General features: G+C 43.2%; 1 protein-coding gene and 1 long non-coding RNA gene across 13 annotated transcripts in view; one reads left to right on the top strand and one right to left on the bottom strand.

Annotated features, from left to right (window-relative positions):
• Positions 1-1614: 1614 nt before the first annotated feature.
• Gm33730 lies at positions 1615-21310 on the top strand. 2 transcript variants are annotated; one of them, XR_390693.2, is made up of 3 exons: positions 1615-1643; positions 1756-1891; positions 19604-21310. It is a non-coding gene; the product is annotated as a predicted gene, 33730 (long non-coding RNA). The 2 variants fall into 2 exon arrangements; XR_001784564.1 differs by lacking the exon at positions 19604-21310 and adding an exon at positions 2228-2316.
• Positions 14174-24350, bottom strand: part of Adamtsl1 (ADAMTS-like 1) — a 914539-nt gene continuing 904362 nt past the window's right edge. For 7 of the 11 annotated variants that reach the window (XM_006538374.2, XM_006538376.2, XM_006538377.2 and 4 more), the window contains 3 exons: positions 23885-24092; positions 19098-19207; positions 14174-18404 (listed from right to left, as the gene is read on the bottom strand). In XM_006538374.2, the coding sequence (XP_006538437.1) occupies positions 18074-18404; positions 19098-19207; positions 23885-24092 (649 nt within the window). In that variant the 3' untranslated portion in view covers positions 14174-18073. The remainder of the gene's footprint in view (positions 18405-19097; positions 19208-23884; positions 24093-24350) is intronic. The other 4 variants (XM_006538375.2, XM_006538381.3, NM_029967.3 and 1 more) reach the window with 2 other exon arrangements.

The following is a 24350-nucleotide window of genomic DNA, read 5'->3' as shown; positions in this document are numbered from 1 at the left end:
TGACCAGTTTTGTTCTACTACGCATGCCACACTGTGCTGCTAATTAGACTCACCACAGGACCAAAAGCAGTGGAGCAAGTGACTATGGACTACAATCTCTAAAGCTCTGATCCAAAATGTATTCTTCTTCATTAAAAAAAAAATAATAAAAAATTGAGGTCTTGGTACCCATAGAGGTCTGCTGGGAACAGGACTTCTGAAATGCAGAGAGAACTGAAATGCATTTCTTTCTGCTGAGATGCAAGGCCATTTTTGCTGGCACAAGCAAGGTCTCTGGGACTGGATAAAATGTATGGCTCTTTCTAAAATCAAAAGTGTTTATGCCGGAGATGAAACTGAGCTCTATTCAGGGAAGAGATGCGCTAATGTGTATAACACAAAACCAACTCAGTGGCTCCTGGAGGCAAACCAGACAAAGGTCAAATAATCTGGGAAAGGTAACTGTGGCCCACAGAAACAGTGACATGGTCTGAACTAAATTCTGCAGCAATCTTCCCGCAAAGGCCCCCGGACACAGCCCATGATGCTGTGCCCCTCCTGGATTTAAACTAGCAAAATGTAAGTAAGAGTGGGGTTGGGCTTTTGTCAAAAAGAAAAGAATTGCTTTTGGTCCTGCCTTGGTGTCTCACACCTTTAATCCTGATACTAGGGAGGCACAGACAGACAGATCTCTGCATTTGAGGCCAGCCTGGTCTACATACTGAGTTCCTGGCCAGATAAGGCTAAACAGACTCCATCTCAAAATATCACCAACAGTGATACCAGCAGTACCCACTCCCATCCCCCCAAGCATCCAAAACAGACATCAACCCTCTTAAAAAGAGTTACTCTTTGCTCAGTAATTTTGTCCCAATGATAACAGGGACTCTATAATAACAGATTTTATTTTTGTTGCATCTTTAACAAAAAGCCACTTTAAAAAAAAAATCTGAAAACGCTTATGCCAATTCAGCAATCTACATCACAGTCCCACTTTGCCATAGCACCTTTACAGATACCTGGCATGCTGGCCACGTGGGTCATGGGTGTCAGAGCTGGGTGGGACTATATTGCATCTGTCCCTTGGCAGGTTGTGCTTTCTCTCATTACTTTATGGTGCCATAGAGGCAGAGCTCTATCTGTTACTTTGCATTCCATTAGCTTAGATGTGGTTTTCTTGGGTAAGCTATGGATTTAAGGTTTTTTGTAGTGCCTCCCTTTCCTTGTTAGGTGACTGTTTGGGAACCTCAAGAATTTCTAATGCTTCTGACTGCTAAAACAAAAAGATGCTTTTCAGCTGTGTGCTTGTCAAGAGCAAGCAGGTGAGGTGGGGGGGGGGGCAAGTACAGTCCTAATTGCAGATTAATGGTTCCCTAGTCCCTCCAGCTAGTGCCCAAGCCCCACATCTGCTTAGCAGGCCTTCAAGTCGGGAAGACAGAGGCCCTTCTGAGCATAAATGCTGGAGGTTGGGGGGTGGGGGTGGGGGTGGGGGTGGGGCACAGGAAGAGTGTTTTTTTTTTTTGGCAGAGCAGACCCTAACTTTGCAAATGGCTTTCTGAGCAGGTGCTTGGCTCCTCCTTACATTGGAGGTATAAGAGGAGCCCAGGAGCCATGAACCTTCTAGAACATGTGTATTGCATTCTGGAAAAGGCATCAGAGCTATGGTGAGCTGGGCTTTTCTTTCGGTTCAAACCCTAAGACTCAGGTGCTCCGAGTCTTTGCCTCTGTATCTTTAGTGACTGACTTGAGAAATCTTAATGTCTTTTCCCTGACAAGAGTGGCTACAAACCCAGCTCCAGTTGTTCTGATGAGCCTGTGGATTTCCTGCTCCTCTGCCTGAACCTGTATTAGCTGCCTTGCTTCCTCCTGCTACCTGCTTGGGCCAGCATTGCATCCTCAATGAGAAAGAAAGGTATAATTACTTCATCTCTCCCCAGATCTCCATCCATTCCATTATAGGACCATAAATGGGAGGGGTGGGGTGGGGAAGCCCACAAGTAGTCTTTAAGCAGGCAAATAGTGACTTGAGAGTTAGAGGCACACAACATGCCTGAAAAATGACTAAAATCTGACTTGTGTGCCAATGGATGACTTAGAAACCAAGGAATGGAATTTTTCTTTGGGCTATGGGTTCTCTTGGGTTTAAAGATGAAAAAAAAAACTACTTTATTTTATAGTTTCTAAGAACAGCTCAGTGCTTGCTGTTAAACTGGAGGATTTTTTTTTTGTTTTGTTTTTTATTTTTTAGTGAAGACTGCAATACTTTCTTTAGTTGAGGTCACTTATTTAGAAACATTAGCTGTTCAAAACCAAGCAGGAACCTGGAAACCAGCGGCCAGTAAGGTAAGAAAGTCACTCTTGATGTGGATTCCCCGGGGCTACCACTCAGTTTACAACACAGTGCATCTGCAGCCTTGGCTCTCCCTCTGAGCTCTGCTCTACCATCCTGCTCCTCCCAAAGACTGCACGCCCAGGCATAGGGGCGTTGAGGCTCTGTGGCACAGAAAAGGGAACCCTTGGGCTGGAAGATGTTATATGCAGATTTGCTTCTCTGCAGCCTGAAAGTTGTGAATCCCATTGTGGGGAGGCTGCCATGTTGGCCATCTCAGGGATGTCTGGGATCCTCACATCCTTTGGGAGCTGTTGTCAGTTTGCCTACACTCCGGTCAGGAGTTTCTCAGCCCAGCTGAGGTTTTTAGGTTATTAGCCCTTTAACCACAGAGGAGACTGAGGAGTTACAGCTAGAGGGAGACACATTTATAACAAGGAACGATAGCTGATAACTTGGCAGTGAGACTAGAGACCAAAAATATTTTAAAAGGTGGAAATCAAAAGTATAACAGTTCAGGAATTATGACCCTAATGCAATAAAGAGAAGTCTGTATATGTGTGCACATATTTTATTAAGTCTGGGGAAAATACACTATGGTTTGTGCTTATGACCCCAATTTAGGAAAATGACTAAAAAATTACACACACGCATTTTTTAAAGGCTGGAAAAATGCATCAACAGTGTTGAATAAATGAATTCCCACTTGTCTCCTTTATCCAGAATAACAAGGGAATGGGGATTTGGAGTATTTTAGTATTAGGTTAACAGACAGGTAATGTGTATTAGCCTTTCCTAAGGTGTTTTCTTGTGGACTGTAAGCCCCATGATATGGTCTTTCCAAAGCAGTTCATTAGTGCGGGAAACGCTTCCTGTGTAGCCTCCTGATGCAAATCCATAATGCATGCTTATATTTTGAAGTCTCTGGGATGCTTTAGAGTAAAGAAGCCTTGTTTAACTTAGTGTAACCCAGCATAGGAATTAGCGTGCTTGTAATACTAAATGCTCAAGGAAAAACAATGTATTGGTTCAGGCAACTGCATCATCTAGGACCCCACTGTTGGCTGTAGGTGTAGTTGGAGGGACGGGCTCCAGGGATGTGATGAGGTCTTGCTCTCAGTTGGCTTTCTATTCTTCCTTGTTGCTTCCTAAGGCAGGCCAGGACAGTGTGAACATTTCTAGCAATTTTAACTTTCTAATGTCCTCTCACCTGGCAAGCCCAGAGGTTCCAGTAAAGATCCTGGAGTGGAGTCTCTTGCTGGCTTTAAATTTCATGTTGATTCCCAAGCTGACTGTCATGGCAATAGAAAAATTGCCTATTGTCCAGGCCTAAACTGGGGTCCACCTCTGCACGGAGGAGGATGTGTGGGGTCAACCCGTGTGAACCACGTGAATAACAGAAGGCTGGAGGTGGGGTGAGCTCTCGAGGGAGAATTGAAATGTAGTTTCCAGGGACGGGAGGGATGAATGCTGAGCAGACAGAAACATCATTTTAAAAACTCTGACAATAAGTCCTTTTTATTGTGTAAAACCTATTGGAACACACATCAAGAAATACTGCCAAGTACTCATCATAAATTTTTTTTTCAAGTAAGTTTGGAAGACAATAAAATAGGCATGCCACACAAACATGTGGTGCAGTCTCCTTTGATGATCCGGGGACCTCACTGGACTCCGCGGGGCCTCAGGGTCCTCCCTGAATGTTGAAACATCCTGGCTGTTGACTACTTAGATTGTGGCTTCTTGATAAATGGGAGGCTAGGTACAGCCAGAGTGCAGGCTGAAGGGAGCCTGGGAAAGTTTATGACGGGCCCTGGGCTTGTGTGTGTCCTGTGTAAAACCCCGTGGACTACTGGAGAAGCACAGTCGGTGCCATGTCCCCTAATCCACGGTGCACACGTGCCAAGCAGGCAGCAGAGGCCCAGAGAGCAACTTTGCGAATTCCTCACAGGGCTGCTCAGGGGATTAGATGCAATACTTGTATATGAGGTGAACCCGTGAAAGAGAGAAGCAATTTTCCATGGTCCTTTGGAAGAGAGATGGAAAGGCCGTTTAGATTGGGGGTAAGAAGCAGCTTTGGGATCAGTTACATGGATGTGGTTTATAGATATGTTACTGTGAGTATGAAAGCTGTGCGTGTGTGCATGCATGCTCTACTACAACTTGTAGGGGTCAGCATTCCAATTCCTCTTGCCATATAACATCTATCTATCTATCGATCGATCGATCTATCATCGATCGATCTATCTATCTACACACCTGAGGGGTGGGGGAAGAAGGGGAAGAGAGAGAGACAAAGACAGAAGCAGAGATAAGACAGAGACACAGATTTAAAGTATTGATTAGATTACAGTAGGGCTACTTTACACAGAACCCATTTGGAAATGCAAGAAAAAGGTATTTGAAGGAAATGTAAACCAACAAAGTTTTTATTTATTTATTTATTTATTTATTGAGGCAGGGTCTTGCTTTATAGCGTAGCTTGGCTCTAAACTCATTGTCCTCTTGCTTTGGCCTCCTTATTCTGGGATTATAGGGATGAATTACCATAATCAATTCAAAAATTTAAGCTCTCTGTTCAAAACAGTTTTTCTTCACTGTAGAAGATGGCCCTTTACGGTTTACTGAAGGAAAGAAAGGGATTTTTCCTTCCTTCCTTCCTTCCTTCCTTCCTTCCTTCCTTCCTTCCTTTTTTCCTTCCTCCCTTCCTTCTTTTTTTCCTTCTGCCCCTTCCTTCTCTCCCTCTCTTCCTATTTCCCTCCTCCCATCTCTCCTTCCTCTGTCCTCCATCTACCTATCTATTCATTCCTTCACAAAGTACATATTTTGAAGTACACTTCAAATGCCTCGTGGTCATTCAGAGTAATTGAGGTGGCAGTAGGTGGCCTGGCTGAGTCAGGGCTGGGTGGCAAGCATGTTTATTGGGGCATAATGCAGGCTCACCCTTATGGGTTAGAAGTGAGGGAGTCATGAGAGTAGTGTTACATTCTGGACATGTGTCAAAGGCCGGCCATTGGTGTTGCTGACCAGAGAATAATTTCAGGGTCACCGTAGCTATCCATTGAGATTAGGGAGGATGGAGGAGGGACATTTGAATGCTGGGCAGCCTAGGGTGCTTCTGCAGAACGAGGCTTTGTGCTTCTGTATACGTCCTTTTCTCTAGGCCATAAGGAGCCACCACGTACTCCCGTGAAGTTCGGAAGCTGTGTTTTCTGTTTTCCCTCCACCCCCAGCTCTGTAGGAGAAAAGGTTCTTTAGGCACCAGGGGTGGGTAAGCAACTTAGGTTGTGTTGGGTGCTTCAAGAAACAGAGTAAGAGTTAAGCCAGATGTCAGACCTAATTTTATCCTTTAGTCACGAATCCAGTAAGTAGTTGTGGGCAGTGGAGGGAGGGAAGAACAGGGAATGGAGGAAAAGATACCTTTGTAAAGAGACTTGCTCTTTGGCAGTAGGAATTACAGATGGGTTAAAGCAGGGTGGGTATAACCTGCACCATCCTTGAGGACATTTCTTTGTGCATTGAAGTAATTTTAATTAATTAATTAATTAATTTTTTACAGACGAGAAAGTGTAAGTCGTTTGGGTAAAAGTGGGCAAGAGGCTGAGGTGCTGTGTCTCTGCTTGCATGGTCTGACCATCAGCAGTGGTGTGTGACCACAAGGTCAAATGCTAGAGTAAGCACAAATGTTAATCAGCCCAACCCAATGCCATGGAACAACCTGGTCCTTGTATTTGAGTAAGTCCTATTGTCAACACAAGGGGCTCTAAGGTCAGTGTTCCCATGGTGACAACAGGTGAAACCTTAACTGGCCAGGTCAAGCAAACAAGAGTTGGGCTCAGAGAACCCAAACCCGCTGTAGCTAGATTTTGATCACAGTGCTGCTAGATTCCCTGGGTAAAAACTTAGTCCATTTCTATTGTAAAAATGCAGCAGAATGAGTAATATATATAATATATATATTATATACATACACACATATGTATATATATATATATATGTAATTTTTTTTTTATTTTCTCCTTTTTTTTTCTTATGGTTCCAGAGGTTAGGAAGGTCAAGGCTAAGTTGCCAGTACTCTCTGGGAGCTGCTTTTGTCTTCCAAGATGGCACTTTGAGTGTTGTATCCTTGTAAAGAACATTGTATTCATATATGGCAAAAGCTTGGAAGGGCAAAAAGCGATTCGATTCAGTCCGTCAAGCTCCTTTTTCAGACTGCCATTCCTGTCCCCAGTCATTGGGGAGGATCTGTCATGATTACCTCTTAGAAAGTGCCACCTCTTAGGACCCTCCCCACAGCGGCTCCTGAAGTTTAAAGGGGCACATCCTAGCCACAGCAACTAGAACCTTAGTGTATTTGTGCCAGAACGGTAATAGGATGGATTAGCATTTTTGTGGGTTGTGTCGTGCCAGGTGGACTGGGTGCTCTCTAAACCCAGGAATTGCATGCTCAACTCTAGTGTGTGGGTCCAGAGTTCATGGCTTTAATAAAAAAGGTCAAAAGCAATGATAAGCATGTGTGATGGGACAAGGGGCTGGGGAGTCAGGAAAGAGGAAATGGGTGAGAAGCATAGAGACTCCATCAGGCAGAGAAAAGAGTGAGAATCTCTGGTACAGGAGAAGGCTGGATTGGTTGTCTTCCATGCCTGCTGCAACAGGGGCAAAGCAGACCCTTGCTGTGCAAATGAATGGAAGAGTTGGTTATGGGGTCTTGCTTTTAGGTGAGTATCTTTCCATTCCAGCAAGGAGGAGCCTGTGTAAGTGGAAAAATTCAGGGTGGGAATCCTTGGAGCTGACTTCTGCCATATGCCCTTGCATTATAGCCCACTGATCTATAGCCACAGGACAGGATGTATACGGATGATGGAACAACTTTATCTTCCTTCACTGGCCTCAGCTAAGCCATTTATTGACCTTTCAACTGTTCCCTAAAAAATAACTGTAGTGGGACTGAGGGGTAGAAAGCAAGGCATGGCACACCTCTTGACCTTGATCATTAAACATTGTGTGGAGTTCCTTACCTGGTAACAAAGTCATTCACAGCTTGTCTACTATCTTTCATGGGATTTGTAGAAAGGTCAACCCTGGATAACATGAAGTCCCAGAGGAGGAGGTGATTTCCCAGCATACTCTCTGGTCTGAATGCTGACTGCGCACTCTCAGAGGCTTTACGCACTCTGTTTAAACAAATATTATTTACGTTCAGCAAGAGAACCATTCCCCATTGTCTGCCTTTTCTAACTCACATAAAACTGCACATTTAACTTTTGTTTACACATATATAAACCATATCATTAGGAGTAGCCTGGGAAATGCTTGGTTGGAGATGAATTTTGCCCTTTGAAAACACAGGAGTGAGTGACAGCTGTATATTGTCTTATCAGAGGCGTGACATTGTGCGGTTGATTGGGACCAGGTGTCTCACAGAAGCCATCTGAGTAATACTATAAACTTCTGGTTGACAAGCAGGGTAACAACCCAGCTCTTTTTAGCAAAAAATTGGTTTCCAATATCTGCCTTCAGTGTAGTGTTATTGACAAAGAAACTGAAAACCTTGGGGTGCTATGAGGAAGAAGCGAAGAACAACAGTTTGTGACAAATTTTATGACATGTTGACTAAGACTTGACCTATTAGATCATCCCCAAGTGAACAGGAGGGTGGGTAAGGGAGCAAAGGAATATTTTGGGTCAAGTTTGGTCAAATTCTTATTATATTTGATTTCTTACTGTTTATTTCAAGGCCGTATCAACAATGGTCATCTCCTAATTTGCAGTGTGTGACTTGGACAGATCGCCTTCTCTGCTTTAACCCAATGTATACTGAGTCTGAATCATCAAGTGTTTAGCTCAGCTAGCTCACTGAATGAGGTACGAGAGAGATGAAAGTGTTTGTTTTGCTTTCTAAGTTAGCTGTTTACAGGCTAGCTTATTAAATTCTTTTCTTTTATTTTTTTATTGTTCTTAACAGTGCTATCCTTCTCTCTACACAATCATTTTATTTTCTCTTGTGGAAGACTTTGACTATTTTAGGGAACCCCATAGATTACTGAGACACAACGTGTCTGGAATTAGCTGAGAATAATTAAGTTGGATTATTCCCTTCCATCTTATTTGCAGCATGAAGAGATGAGCTATAGTGAAAAATGTAAGATGTCCCTTATTTTAACTCATTCTGTCCTTGTATATTTGCTTTTGAGTACATTCCCATGTTTTATGGTAACTTCGGAGGAAACAGTAGTGATGCGTGCAGTTGGGTGTGTTGACTTCAGAGTAGGCTTTACACTGAGGTTCTAAGATAACATTTGCTCTGGGAAATAGTTCTCAGTGCTTGTTGGGACTTTTCATGGGTCTGACTTGGCTAAATGCTTTGATCTGTTTTTTTTGTTTTTTTGTTTTTTTGTTTTTTTTTTTTTTTTTCCTTCTCTCTAAGACACAGAGCTTGGAACTTGATCACTAATGTCTTTCTTGTTTATTCTACTGGGCAGTACTAAGCTTTGAAAGAAAGACTGGCTTCCTTCTCAGACCAAAATGGAAACACAGGTGACAGTGGGAAATAACACGAAGACACTCGAACTGTCTTTCATCTCCCTGCCATTCTTGGGTTAGTTTGGATGGTGATGATAAAAACAATTATTCTCAGTGAGTCTTTCAGTATGTGCAGCACCTGATAATTCTTTTTTTTTTAAATTAATCTATTTTATTTTATTTTTTCTCAAATTTTTTATTAGATATTTTCTTCATTTACATTTCAAATGCTATCCCAAAAGTCCCCTATACACTCCCCCTGCCCTGCTCCCCTACCCACTCACTCCCACTTTTGGCCCTGGCATTCCCCTGTACTGAGGCATATAAAGTTTGCTAGACCAAGGGGCCTCTCTTCCCAATGATTGCTGACTAGGCCATCTTCTGCTACATATGCAGCTAGAGACACAAGCTCTGGGGGTACTGGTTAGTTCATATTGTTGTTCCACCTATAGGGTTGCAGAGCCCTTCAGCTCTTGGGTATTTTCTCTAGCTCCTACATTGGGGGCCCTGTGTTTCATCCAATAGCTGACTGTGAACAATCCACTTCAGTATTTGCCAGACACTGGCAAAGCCTCACAGGAGACAGCTATATCAGGGTCCCTTCAGCAAAATCTTGCTGGTGTATGCAATAGTGTCTGCATTTGGTGGCTGATTATGGGATGGATCCCCAGGTGGGGCAGTCTCTGGATGGCCATCCTTTTGTCTTAGCTCCAAACTTTGTCTCTGCAACTCCTTCCATGGATATTTTATTCTGTATTCTAGGAAGGAATGAAGTATCCATGCGTTGGTCTTCCTTCTTGATTTTCTTGTGTTTTGGAAGTTGTATCTTGGGTATTCTAGGTTTCTGGGCTAATATCCACTTATCAGTGAGTACATATCAAGTGACTTCTTTTGTGATTGGGTTACCTCACTCAGGATGATACCCTCCAGTTCCATCCATTTGCCCAAGAATTTCATAAATTCATTGTTTTAAAAAGCTGAGTAGTACTCTATTGTGTAAATGTACCACATTTTCTGTATCCATTCCTCTGTTGAGGGACATCTGGGTTCTTTCCAGATTCTGGCTATTATAAATAAGGCTGCTATGAACATAGTGAAGCATGTGTCCTTATTACCAGTTGGAACATCTTCTGGGTATATGCCCAGGAGAGGTGTTGCTGGATCTAGCGGTAGTACTATGTCCAGTTTTCTGAGGAACCGCCAGACTGATTTCCAGAGTGGTTGTACCAGCTTGTAATCCCACCAGCAATGAAGGTGTGTTCCTCCTTCTCCACATCCTCGCCAGCATCTGCTGTCACCTGAATTTTTGATCCTAGCCGTTCTGACTGGTGTAAGGTGGAATCTCAGGGTTGTTTTGATTGGCATTTCCCTGATGATTAAGGATGTTGAACATTTTTTCAAGTGCTTCTCAGCCCTTTGGTATTCCTCAGTTGAGAATTTTTTGTTTAGCTCTGTACCCCTTTTTAAAATGGGGTTATTTGAATTTCTGGAGTTCAGCTTCTTGAGCTCTTTGAATATATTTGATATTAGTCCCTATCAGATTTAGGATTGGTAATAATTCTTTCCCAATCTGTTGGTGGCCTTTTTGTCTTATTGACAGTGTCTTTTGCCCGACAGAAGCTTTGCAATTTTATGAGGTCCCATTTGTCGATTCTTGATCTTACAGCACAGGCCATTGCTGTTCTGTTTAGGAATTTTTCCCCTGTGCCCATATCTTCGAGGGTTTTCCCCACGTTCTCCTCTATAAATTTCAGTGTCTGTGGTTTTATGTGGAGTTCTTTGATCCACTTAGACTTGAGCTTTGTACAAGGAGATAAGAATGGATCAATTCTCATTCTTCTACATGATAACTGCCAGTTGTGCCAGCACCATTTGTTGAAAATGCTGTCTTTTTTCCAGTGGATGGTTTTAGTTCCCTTGTGAAAGATCAAGTGACCATAAGTGTGTGGGTTCATTTCTGGGTCTTCAATTCTATTCCATTGATCTACCTGTCTGTCGTTGTACCAGTACCATGCAGTTTTTATCACAATTGCTCTGTAGTACAGCTTTAGGTCAGGCATGGTGATTCCCCCAGAGGTTCTTTTATTGTTGAGAATAGTTTTTGCTATCCTAGGTTTTTTGTTATTCCAGATGAATTTGCAAATTTCCCTTTCTAACTTAGTGAAGAATTGAGTTGGTATTTTAATGGGGATTACATTGAATCTCTAGATTGCTTTTGGCAAGATAGCCATTTTTACTATATTGATCCTGCCAATCCATGAGCATGGGAGATCTTTCCATCTTCTGAGATCTTCTTTAATTTCTTTCTTCAGAGACTTGAAGTTCTTGTCATACAGATCTTTCACTTCCTTAGTTAGAGTCAAACCAAGGTATTTTATATTATTTGTGACTATTGTGAAAGGCGTTGTTTCCCTAATTTCTCTCTCAGCCTGTTTATCCTTTTTGTAGAAAAAGGCCACTGATTTGTTTTGAGTTAATTTTATATCCAGCTACTCCGCTGAAGCTGTTTATCAGGTTTAGGAGTTCTCTGGTAGAATTTTTAGGGTCACTGATATATACTATCATATCATCTGCAAACAGTGGTATTTTGACTTCTTCCTTTCCAATTTGTATCCCCTTGATGTCCTTTTGTTGTCGAATTGCTCTGGCTAGGACTTCAAGTACTATATTGAATAGGTAGGGAGAAAGTGGGCAGTCCCTGATTTTAGTGGGATTGCTTCCAGCTCCTCTCTATTTCCTTTGATGTTGGCTACTGGTTTGCTGTATATTGCTTTTATTATGTTTAGGTATGGGCCTTGAATTCCTGATCTTTCCATGGCTTTTATCATGAAGGGGTATCAGATTTTGTCAAATGCTTTCTCAGCATCTAACGAGATGATCATGTGATTTTTGTCTTTGAGTTTGTTTGGATTACATTGATGGATTTCTGTATATTAAACCATCCCTGGGATGAAGCCTACTTGGTTATGATGGATGATCATTTTGATGTATTCTTGGATTCAGTTTGCGAGGATTTTATTGAGTATTTTTGCATTGATATTCATAAGGGAAATTGGTCTGAAGTTCTCTTTGTTGGATCTTTGTGTGGTTTAGGTATCAGAGTAATCATGGCTTCATAGAATGAATTGGGTAGAGTACCTTCTGTTTTTATTTTGTGGAATAGCTTGAGTAGAGTTGGAATTACATCTTCTTTGAAGGTCTGATAGAACTCTGCACTAAACCCATCTGGTCCTGGGCTTTTTTTTTTTTTTTTTTTTTGGTTGAGAGACTATTAATGACTGTTTCTATTTCTTTAGGGGAAATGGGACTGTTTAGATCGTTAATCTGATCCTGATTTAACTTTGGTACCTGGTATCTGTCTAGGGAGTTGTCCATTATATCCAGGTTTTCCAGTTTTGTTGAGTATAGCATTTTGTAGTAGGATCTGATGATGTTTTGGATTTCCTCAGGATCTGTTGTTATGTTTCCTTTTTCATTTCTGATTTTGTTAATTAGGATGCTGTCCCTGTGCCCTCTAGTGAGTTTGGCTAAGGGTTTATCTATCTTGTTGATTTTCTCAAAGAACCAGATCCTGGTTTGGTTGATTCTTTGAATAGTTCTTTTTGTTTCCACTTGGTTGATTTCAGCCCTAAGTTTGATTATTTCCTGCTGTCTACTCCTCTTGGGTGAATTTGCTTACTTTTGTTCTAGAGCTTCTAGGTGTGCTGTCAGACTGCTAGTGTATGCTCTCTCTAGTTTCTTTTTGGAGACACTCAGGGCTATGAGTTTTCCTCTTAGGACTGCTTTCATTGTGTCCCATAAGTTTGGGTATGTTGTGGCTTTGTTTTCATTAAACTCTAAAATGTCTTTAATTTCTTTCTTTATTTCTTCCTTGACCAAGGTATCATTGAGTAGAGAGTTGTTCAGTTTCCACGTGAATGTTAGCACCTGATAATTCTTGAGCCTGAGTGAATTACCATTTTTTAACATTCTGCATCCTATGTGGTGCACTGCCTTTATAGATGATGAGGCAGAAGTGTGAATGACTTTGGTGACAGTTGACGGTTCTCATCCTAATATCCTATATTATTTCTGAGTTTCTTTAGTTTGTTCTGATTGCTTATAAGGACCAGCAAGGTCTTTAGAATGATGAATAATAACCCTAAGACAGTTGCTGGTCAAGTTTCCAGGCATTTATCCTGTAGTCTATGGCATCTTGGCAGGACTCTTCTGTTTTCTTATTGGGATCTGTGACTGATGCTGGAGACTTTTCTGTACATCATGTTTGAGGCCTCCCTGTTTCTTGAGTCTTCTTGGGTTTTCCCTTTGATATCTTTGGCTTCTCTCCACAGTATTGCTGTAGGACATTGGTTGCTGGTGATTACTTATAGATTTATTTATAAATATATCTATTTGAGCAAAACCTAAAGCTACTGAGAAAATAATGGGAGTACGAAGAGCTCTCAGGTGGATTGTTAACACTACTAAATAGGAATGGATGTGTTGGGGTTTGAGGGTGCTGTGTGTGTAGTGGGTGGGGACTGGGGGTGCAGTTCTGGAGCCCCTCTCTCAATGATCCTGTGAGGACATCATCCAGGCCTGGGGACTTACTGCCCTTTGACTATATCTGGCTAGGAAGAACTTTACAAATGTGCTTGCAGCTTTTCTGCACACCGCACAGCAGTACTATTGCTATAAGAATCTGTAAAAGATAGAGATGTAGGAATCAGTCCTGTAAACCAAAGCAAATTCACTTTAGGACAGGAGAAGACAACAGCTCTCATAATGATGCATACAATGTTGCATAACGGTTATCTACTAGTAATCTCAGAGCAGTGAGAAATGTGTGTGTGTGTCTGTCTCTGTGTCTGTCTGTCTGTCTTTCAAGGTGGTCGTATGCATGTGAGAATAATTGCAGGGTTGCAGGAGGATTAAGTGTGATCCATGAAGTTTATTTTCCACTTACAGTGCATAACTAAAATTCCATCACATGGCTGCCTCCAATTGGGCATACCTGCTGGCTAGAAGCCACCATGGAGTCTTCATCTATCCTGAGACACTGTCCCTTGCTTTTCTTCCAAAAGGTGCTTGTGGCTTTCTTGTAGCTTCCTATGTAGCGCTGTCAATGAGATGACTGGTCCTTTTGTTAGATAGTACCTCAACCAGAATGTGCACACATCTGCCGCTGCCTTCCTCCAAGTTCCTTTACTGAGCTGGCCTTTCTGAGCATGGATTCCATAACTTCCTTCATTTCAGTAAGATCTTTATAATTGATTGGGAACCACTCAATTTGTAATCAAGGATTTCTTTCACCCTTTGCATAAGGTGTGAAGAGAATGATGAGTTTCACAGAGACACCGACACTATGATTTAAATAAATAAGCTGTATTATCTGTACAAAAAAATATAAATACAGTTTTGTGTTTTAGAGAAGGAAGTGTCTTCTTCCGCATTATCCAGCAGCCCCGATAATTTGTGGTACTGCTGAGTCACAATTCACAGAACAAATATTAAATGTACATTCATGTCATGCAAGGAGCACACTGCTTTCCACTCCAAACCTATGCTCTCCAGCTAGTTCTGAAAGGCACTTCCAACCTCACACTCTGGCAGGTGGCAGAGCTGGAAGACGCCTGCATTTGAGAAAAATTCAAACACTGACCACCAATTTTTAATAGCTACTGTACTATGTATTAGTATTACAGAATTTGTGTTCATTTTATGTATAACTAGTGTCACAAACAAATTGACTCCATTGCTCTCCCCCAATCCCACATTAGCTTTTACAAGGTACTCTGTACACAGTGGATCAGAGTTAAACATCTGTTTTGTTTCATTTAAAATTAGGAAGAATACAATTATTGCCACAGAGTTTTTAGGAACACAGCTGCAGGAAGTTAATAAAATCCCCCAAAGAGTTGTTTTTCTGGATGACAATGTACAATTACTAATATTGCACTTTTTAATACAAGAAATCCTAATAAATATTCACAAAAGATATACATAGAAACACTCTCTTTAATTTTAAATAAACATTACACTGACTTTTAATAACACAATTTCTTAGAGTCTATTTTTGTGATGAGGAAGAGGCCTACCCTAACTGTCCATAGCGCATCTAAGAAGACACAGATTAACATCCTCTTTCAAACTTAACTTCCAGGCTGGTTGGGAAATGCAGCCCTGATGTCAGTGGTGGCCCTGGGGTGATAGCATTTGGTGAGTGTGTTTGCGAGGGGCGGCTTATCTGATGGCTACTGGGCTCTGCCTGCCTCATCTGCTAAACTGAGGCTGCTCAGGAAGGAAGCGATTATTACTGTTGAAGCTTCTCTGCAGACTGAGGATTTGCCAAGGGCTTCTGTTTTTGCCATAGCTGATGTGTGTTGCTGAATTGTGTGTGCTGCTTAGCCCGCTGAGTGGTCCATTCACTCAGTCTGGTGTGCTAATTACCATAGTATCTGTGTAGTCGAGAGGATGGTTACAAAGCTTTCTCCGGCTGTCTTGTGAGTCTTTAGCTGACTTCTAGCTTTGCCATAGCGCCTGATCACACTCCCTACTCCCAGCCTGCTGCGTAAATTGGCAGCTCTTCTGTGGTTCAGGAAGGGCTCCCAGGCCCAATGTGTGAGGGTTGGGAGAGAAAGCGCACTGTGGGTGTGCAGGGCCCCTCCGTCCTCTCCTCCTCTCTGGTGAGATCTGGTAGTAAGGCTTTCTACATCCTGTAGATGCTTGCCCGCAAACAGGTTGCTTAATGAATCCTTTGTGAGCTATGATTCTAGTCCCTGGCCCAACAAGGAGCAGCAAAGTCATTCGGATGGAAAACCAGGGGCATTCACGATCAAATGCCCTTGGCCCTCGGCAGCAGTCAGTTCATGGCTAGTGACCCTTGACTTAAGTAGGGAGATGCTAGGGGCAGCCTTACTGCACAGCTGACCTTGACCCTTTGTTGGGTTGTCCACAGCTGCAGACACAAAAGTCACTTGACAGAAGAGGGGTAGACACACTTGTATAACCACACAAAGGGCATGTCATGCAGTGTCACCCGTGTCACGCAGCGCGGGTACCCTGAGAGGACTCTGAATACCCTTCCCCAACTCTGTTGAAGCTCGAGGACTGTGCACATGTTCCCGGGCACAGGCTTGTCATATGGGTCTCACGTGACTGCTTGAAAATCTGTCCTGCCAGCAAGCTCCTCCCACTGAGGTGCGTGCGCACGCTTTCCTTCTCTCTTCCCGGCCTCTGTCTTCTGCATAGCGGCATGCCTTCTGCCTATTTTGCTTGTCTCTTTTGGCATAACCCTCTTGCCCACAGCTCAGTTCTCTTCTTTCTTGGTCTTCCCACACCACTGCCAGAAGAACTGGAGTCTGGCCTGGTTTCTGCTCTAGTATGCTGCTTCCCCCCCCCCCCCCCTGTTCCTACCACCAGGAAACAAAGGAACGGCACTCCTGATTGGCCTGTGCCTGTACCTATGTGTTATAAACTCCTTGCTGTCCCTATAGACTATGGCTTGGTCTTCCTGTGTCTCTGAGACCCTGATCAGAAAGGAGCCAGCTCTGCAAGGGAGCTGCTGTCTGCTCTGCAACCCTCCTTTAGACATCTTTTTTTTTTTTTTTCCTGTTCTCCACACTAGCTTCCAGCTAACTGAATAAGAAAACATGCCACAGTCCTCGGGAGCATGGGTGCAGGTGGACATGGGTGTGTGGGGAGGGGCAAATAAATAAATAAAAGGAAGAAAGCGTAAGTCATGTCCAAGGTGGTTGTGTGAGTCCTTTGTGTGGCCAGGGTAGAGTTCATCCCCGTGCCCTGTCTTCATGCTTTGCCACACGTTCCACAGCAGCGAGATCGGAACTGGCCGAGCTGGCAGAGTTTCAACTGTCTCACCTTCTCGCAGTACCTGGTGGTGTCTCTGCACTCAGCTGGGAAAGCAGGAGGGGAGGAGGGGGACAGAAAGGAGATATGAAACAGAGGCTCACGGATGCAGCTGCTGTTGAGCAGCCTAGGCACTTGGCAAGCTGCCTGTAGGGTCTCCCCAGCCATGGCTCTCCAGCTCTCTGGACAGCCTTCCCTCTGGCAGCACTCAGCCCTTTGCCAATCCCTCCCCACCATCTGTGATTGATGGGGGACTATCTCAGGGCCTTCTTTGCTTCCTTCTGATAGCTGCTTCTACTTCAGACTGGTAGATTTAATCTCCTTCCTCTTGCAATACTCTCATCTCCCCGCTTGCTTTTTCCACTATGGGCTTTTGTTTTTTTAGTGAGAGATGTGCCCAGGAGGACAGAATTCTGTTCCTTGTGAGAGAGCATGCAAGCAAGGACTTGGTTGCAGTTCCATATCCTCAGGTGCTTGGACCTCTCCCTGTTCAACTTTCTTTCCTTTATCCAGGACTCTTGTTCTTCAGCATACCAGGCCTTCCAGACCCTGTGGCATTTCAGTTCCTAACCACTGGTGCAGCCTGTAGCTGGTAAGCTTTGTAGCTCCTTGCACTGTGAGCCAGTACGTTGTGAACATGACAACCATCTGATAGGAACACCAGCACTTCACCAGAGTATACATCATACATCTCCCAGTGTGTCAGAAGGGATGGGCCATGTGCCTACGGGCTTTCTGTCTCAATGTTAGGAACTGACTGCCCAGTGACGTTTAGTGAGGGGAGGGAATTAGACTCCTATTTTTTATTGTCTATTCTTTGTAAAGATTTATCATCACTTTTTTGTGGAGAAATATCTCCCACTTGGGTTTTGGGTTCTAAGGAGGAGAGACTAGATTCCTATCTGACTAGATTACAAATACCGGTACGGGGCAGAGAGGCTCCAGGCCTGAGGGTGGAGCGAATGGATGACCGTCAGAACCCAGGGGCACAGTCTCCTGTTCCTTTCCAGTGGATGTACATGGGCTGGGAAGGAAGGGGGTCAGCAGGTCCTTGTTTGGTGTGAAGCAGAACAGTGATGGGTGCAGAGCTGGCTGAGTGGCAGGCACGCTGCATGCTTCTTCAAGGTTAACAGTGCTCTGTCTTTAGTAGCCTGGTCTCTGTGAACCACTGTTTAGTCTTCCCCTGTGGGCACCAGCCAGGTAGACAGCGGCTGTGTTAGAGGCCAATTTTATCCAGCCCTTGGCTCTTTTAGGGCTCAGGATGAAGATAGTGGAAGCCCTTGGGGGGGGGGGAACACATTCTGGCATCTTTTGTGGTCTGAACATGTGTATACACATCCTTGCACACACCCGTGTACCCCACCTAAAATGTTCAATTCTGGCCCAAGCGCACAGTCCTTAGGGAACTTGATCCAGTGCCCTGTGTTCAGGCTCAGTCCCAGGGATTGCCCTCTGTACCCGATGGCCTGTAGGGAATTTGCAGAATGTTCTTTGGGATTGGAACGTACTGTTTTCACATGGAGTGACGTTGCAGCGTTGCCAGTTGGCGGGCCGGGGCCCCCAGGAACACAGGTGCTCGGGCACAGCCTTGTTGGTGCGCACGTGAACACACTCCACCCGCCGGGACTGGAAGCCATAGTTGCCACAGGTTGCCGTGCATAGGGTCCAGAGGCTGACTCTCCAGTGTACACTGCAGGCCTCTGACCAGCAGTTTTGGGTGCTCACGGGCCTGTAGGAGGTTAATGACAAAGGTAAGGTCTCTCTCTGTGGGAATCAGATTGGAAAACAAACTACAAACTCAGAGCTGTAGGTAGGCAAGTTGAGGTCTCGATCTCTGCTTTGTTAAGGAATAAATGGGGGCATGGATCTTAAGGAAGCCATTGTCCTGAGCATCCATCTGCTCTTCTTCATGACCCAAGAACAAGCTCTACTCATCATGGAGACTAGCAAAGGTGGAAGTTGGAGTCTCATTTGGGCTAAGAGGTAGAGGGTAAGGAGACATTTTCCTAGAGGGTCATCTACAAGGAAGTGTAGTAGATAGGCACAGGTTGAGACCTAGGGACAAAAGTTTTCATATTGGCCTAATTTCTAGAGACAGGCTGGCAGGACGAACTTGTTGAACTCTTATAGTCTCGTGGCTATGGTGTAGCTGTCTCTTGCTCGCCTAGAGGTGATTGTGACTCTCTTGTGGAGCCAGGCCTCCTTTATGAAGAACACTTATGTGTACTTCATCCCTGAGAGATGATCCCAGGCTGGCTCATTCAACAAATACAAGGTCACTGTTTACAGGTGGCAAAGGACTTAGGGTAAGATGGAGGGGGGCAGGACAGGTGACCCCTTGTGTAAGATTGGAGGAGTATCAATGTCTCTTTGCGTTGTTGATACTGGAGCTAGGTAGAGGAGGATGAAGGTTTTGTCTTACCTGGGGAGGGCACTGCACTGCTCTGATGGTAAGGTGATGCCATCCCGGGTCTGGCAGAAGACCTGCCTGTGCTGCACAGCAAGGCGAGGGCCTATGCAAGGCCCATTGCACTGGGAGGGGAAAAGGAGATGAATAGCATGTTATCTATGTCCAAGCGGGTATTGCAAAGCTTTGGCTACTTAGAGGGCAGAATCAATGAGTAGGGTCTCATCAGACCTGTAGACCTTCTTTGTCTTCTTTGGAACAAATAACAGACATTCACTGGCATGTGCTTTATGTCACAATGGGACAGTTAACTGTCCAATAGTCTGTGGGCATTGTGCTAGGGAATGGCCAGGGGAAATGTACCATTGATCAGAGAATGCTGACCCGGATTAACCTGTGAAAATATTTTGTCACGTGCAGGGAATGTGCTGGTAAGCTTCAGAGACGAAGCTCAATACCATAGCTGATAACATTGATCTATTCAAGTACTTAAAAATAACTATTTTTTTTTTTTGGTCAAGTATAGTACATGTAAAGCAATGTAAGTAAAACAAATACTGCAGTGAGTCCTCAGAAAATGAAAGAGAGGGTCAACTTGTGCATGATGCTACCACCTCTGCACTGCTACCAGCAGGTTGGAAGGAACCTGGTCTTGGATTAACACAGTTGACCGTTTCGACATCTGTTACTGCATTTGGCTGACTGACTGCAGGAAAAGCGAACAAACAAGACACCAAGTAACTCAGCAGCCTGCTTCCACTTGCTCCTCTGCAGACGTAACTGATGCCAAGGTTAAAAAGTCACCGTGCCTCTCTCTTCAATAGTTTCTTTATAGCTTTGTAAATATAATACAAAGAGCACTGCTAAAGCCTCTGGGGTGTGCTGCGCCATGCTTCCAAGCATGCAGCTTTGTTGGCTCTGTGTTTATGTGGCTCGTACACGTCCAGATTTAAGAGATATTGTCTACTTCGGGTTACAAGGGCTTTTGCCTATTTCTTCTCTGGCCACTGGTAGATGGGTTTCCATTTGCTATAAATTTTTGGAAGTCCTTGGATGTTATATATATTAAACATTAAGCATTCTACTAAGTATATACTTGTATCTCATCTTGGTTTGATTTATATCCTCCCATCTATTAAAAAGCATTTGATCTATTTTTTTTATCGGATAACGTTTCACTTGCATAAAGTCTCTCCCATTTTTTAAATCTTTTTCCTTTACTGTAAATTGTCTTATAAGTTTCTTGTGTGTACCCCTTGCTTAGCCAGGGGTATGAATTATTTCCTCTCTTATGAAGTTCATTGTACTCACTTAAGCGATGGCTTCTCATAAAACCAAACTTTGATTAGTTCAATTTATCAACCACAATTCTGTGTTCTTGATTTTAAGTAAATTACTCTGTTTTATATTAGTAGTCTGCCACATATATATGGTTGTTTGGTAGAGGCACTGTTTATATATTATTCTTTTGGGTAAATGATTTTCCTGTTATGCAAGCATCAAACTAAAACCAGGATGGCCATGACACCATCATATCATGCAATGATGAAATAAATATGTGTATATGTGTGCCTGTGTGTTCATTGTGTCTGTTTAGGAGGCCACCAAGGAGATCCCTGGAACTGGAGTTAGTGGTATTTTTGAGCCCATATACAGATGCTGGGAGCTGACTCCCTCTGCAACGAGCACTCTCAATCATGGGAACACAGGTGACGTAACCTTATGGGACCACTATTGTCTGTAATGGTTAGTCATTGGCTGGGGCATCATTAATTGACACATGATGATGCTGTTTTGGTGTGTAGAGCAGAACTGTTGTTATTCTTGGGGCATGCAGTAATTGTTTTTCATTTTTTGGCAATTTCATATATGTGCATAATAAATTCTGGTCACATTTCACCCTCCACCCTCTCCTTTGTTTTGCTTTCCTTTTAAACTTTTAAGGAACTGATACTGTTCTCCACAGTAGCTAAACCATATTTGATTTCCTATGGCCACTCAATAGAAATTCACCTTTTTTTTTTTCACTAAATTTTTCCCCCAGTGCAGAGGATCAAATGCAGGCTTTGTGATACTAGGTGAGTGTTCTACTGTGCCCTAACTAACATCAAACTCCCTATTTATTTGATAAAGTCATCCTGATGAGAGTATAAAATGGGACTATTTCTCCTCCTCCTCCTCCTCTTCCTCTTCCTCCTCTTCCCCCTTTTCCTCCTCCTCCTCCTCCTTCTTGAGATAGGGTTTCTCTGTGTAGCCCTGGCTGTTTTGGAACTCACTCTGTAGACCAGGCTGGTCTTGAAAGTAGAGATCCATCTGCCTCTGCCTCTCTGCCTCTCAAGTACTGGGACTAAAGGTGTGCATCACCACCACCCAGTTTTTTCTATCATTCTGAGAAGGCATTTTTCTATTATGTAGCTCAGTGTGGACTTGAACCTTTGAGAGTTGGTTGGCATACTGGATAGTATCCTTTTGGTGTACAAAATCCCTTAATTTTGGTGTATTTTTGTTGTCTGGTATGGTTTGAGTAGATTTTATGAGTTTTTATGTTTGAAATTTAACTCCCAGTTTCATATGATACTAGTATTTGAAGGAGTTGAACAGCACAGTGGGAGATAAGGCTGGGGCGAGGTGTGGCTTTGTAAGACTTGAGCTTGCATGCTTGCTTTCACGCTGTGTGTGCCTGACATGGCAGAAAGGCTTGTCATATAGGCATATATTTTACCAAATAGACACCACTCCTTGCTTGGTAACTTCACAGTTTCTGGAACTATAAGAAGTAAATATGTTTTATTTATAACTTATCCTTATGTGGAATTTCGTTACAGAAACAAAAATAGTCATATCTAAGAAATTATTGCCAAGCTCAATGTCTTGAAGGATCCCCCTTGTTTTCTTCTAAGAATTTTATTTTTAAGTGAAATTTATATGGTGTAAGAGACTAGCTTCATTTTTGACATTATTCAACATCAAATGTTGAGAAATGATTCTTTCCCTACCAAAATGGGCTTGGCACTCAGTTGAAATCGCTTTGTCACGTATGTGAGAGCTTATTTCTAGCTTTTAAAAAAAAGCTCTCAAATGTGTATTATATTGTATACTGAACAGAAATGTGTAGATAGCTAAAATTTCAACAAGTTTACATTTTCTAATTGCCCCAAAACATTTAGGACTATACCTGGCAAGTCAGAAAAGTCTCTGCCAATTAGTGCTGTCCCAGACAAACCAAAATAGCCAGACACGTGCACTTTTGTTGGGCAACACCTGACATAAGTCTGTTGGTATCTCTTACATCCACGATAGAGTCCCAGTATTCTTTGAACACAGATTTTGAGGTCACTATACAAGGATATTAGTTCATATAGACACCTTTAAACCTGATTCTTGTGTGTGTGAACAACAATTGTATAGGCTGGCTGCAGGCTGTTTGATGAATTAGGTATACAAGTAGGGTAACTATTAATATCCAACATAGGCCTATACCAGGAAAGAGGTTCTGACAGGTGAACATCGCACCCTGACTAGACAAAGTATAGCTATTACCACACTCCCCTTGACTTCCTTCCTCTCACCCCTAGAATCTTGTTGTGTTTGTCTCCTTTTAAAACTAAAAGAATATTTCTTCTTAGTGAATAAAGTTAATATAATGCCTCCATTATATCTAAAGGAGACTCCATCTGCAGATTCTAGTCAAATGAGGACCACTCTGTTGACTTTTGTGATAGCTGCTAACATTATGTTTTAAGTTTAAATTACTGTGTTTAAGAGATATAAAAAGCAGAAATGCTCTAACCTGTAAGCTTACTTGCCCAAGAACAGATAATTTCTCAGAATGCTGGGGGCTGTTCTTTTAATTTCCTTGTCTTGTACAATTTTAATAAATCTTTTGTTCATGGGAACTAACAAACCATGTGTTTTTGCTTCTTTAAACAAGCTTGCTTGCCTATAATTGCACACCAACAAGGATGTGTGCTTGACTGCATGTAGGCACGAAGTACTTCAGGATGTGTCTTGCCCCTGATTGCACAAAGGAAATAAATATTCGGCCTTGTGAGTTTTGTCTTCATAAGCCCTTGACTTTTTGGGACTTTACCTTGGGAATCTCAATGATCAAGTGTAGGTCTGGCGCCAGTATCTGAATAAAGCCTCTTCATGAATATACTAGTGAATTCCTGAACAACTCCAGACCCCTCAATCTTATTTGGGATTTTCTATGTTAACACCTAGGCAGAGGACTTGGGGAAGGAGGCCTAGATTTCAAGGTGATCCATCTAGGCTTCACTTTTTCCTGGTTTGGAGCAATGGTTTTCTACCCTAAGTTGCAGACCAGAGCCACAAGGACAATTTCTACAACCTGCAGTGCAGTTGGCTTAGATCTTTGGTTGGTACAGTATGGACATCTATTGTTTTAAAAGTTTTCCCCAGTGAACTTTTTGTTCCATGGAATTGGTCAAGAACCCTGGACCAGAACAACAGTGTTGTCTTTAGGAGGTTCTCCTCTGAAGAACTATCCCTGGCACAGTTATAGGAAGTGGTCTTGGGGAATGTTGGTCTGAAGGTAAAAACAACCAGCCTGAGGAGTGTGCTAATGCCTCAGAATAGCCTCCACTCATTAGGGCAGGGGATATAGGAGAAACACTAGGAGGGGTTGGAGATGTGTATGTAAGTAGAGGTGGATTTTTCTTCCCATGGTGGCAATGTTTTTATCTGATGATTTTCCCTCAAAAACAAAACAACCAACCAACCAACCAACCAACCAACCAACCAACCAACCAACCAACCAGACAAAACCTTTGTCTCCTCACCTGGCCCCAGCTGGAGAAGGCCCATTCCACACAGAGCTGCTGGTTGCAGGCCTGGGTGTCCACAGGCCGTTTGGCCAGTTGACTGCACATGTCATTGGACACCGGGGTAGAAATACCAGAAGCTTTCAACTTCTGACAGGTCACCCTTCGGGTTTGTACACCTCCACCGCAACTCCGGGTACAGGCGGACCAGGACGTCACCATCCATCTGAGGAGAAGGAGGAGCATGAGAGCAACTGCAGAGGGTGAGGTGGGGGCAGCAGGGAATGATCCTTGCTTTCCCCAAGATTTACTCTCAAAAATGCAAAGCATCCACATGGTGTCTCTGAAACCTATGAATGCTAACTTGCTTGCTTGTTAGTGAGACAGAGTCTCATTATGTAACAGTGTGGCTTTGAACGGTGATGCTCCTGTCGGGAGTGTTGGAGTTACAGGCATATACCATAGTTAGGATTTTGAGATGAGA

Source organism: Mus musculus, chromosome 4 (assembly GCF_000001635.26).
Source record: "Mus musculus strain C57BL/6J chromosome 4, GRCm38.p6 C57BL/6J".
NCBI classification, from domain to species: Eukaryota; Metazoa; Chordata; class Mammalia; order Rodentia; family Muridae; genus Mus; species Mus musculus.
The sequence above is the reverse complement of the archived record's forward strand: the minus strand, read 5'-3'. Positions and strand labels throughout refer to the sequence as shown.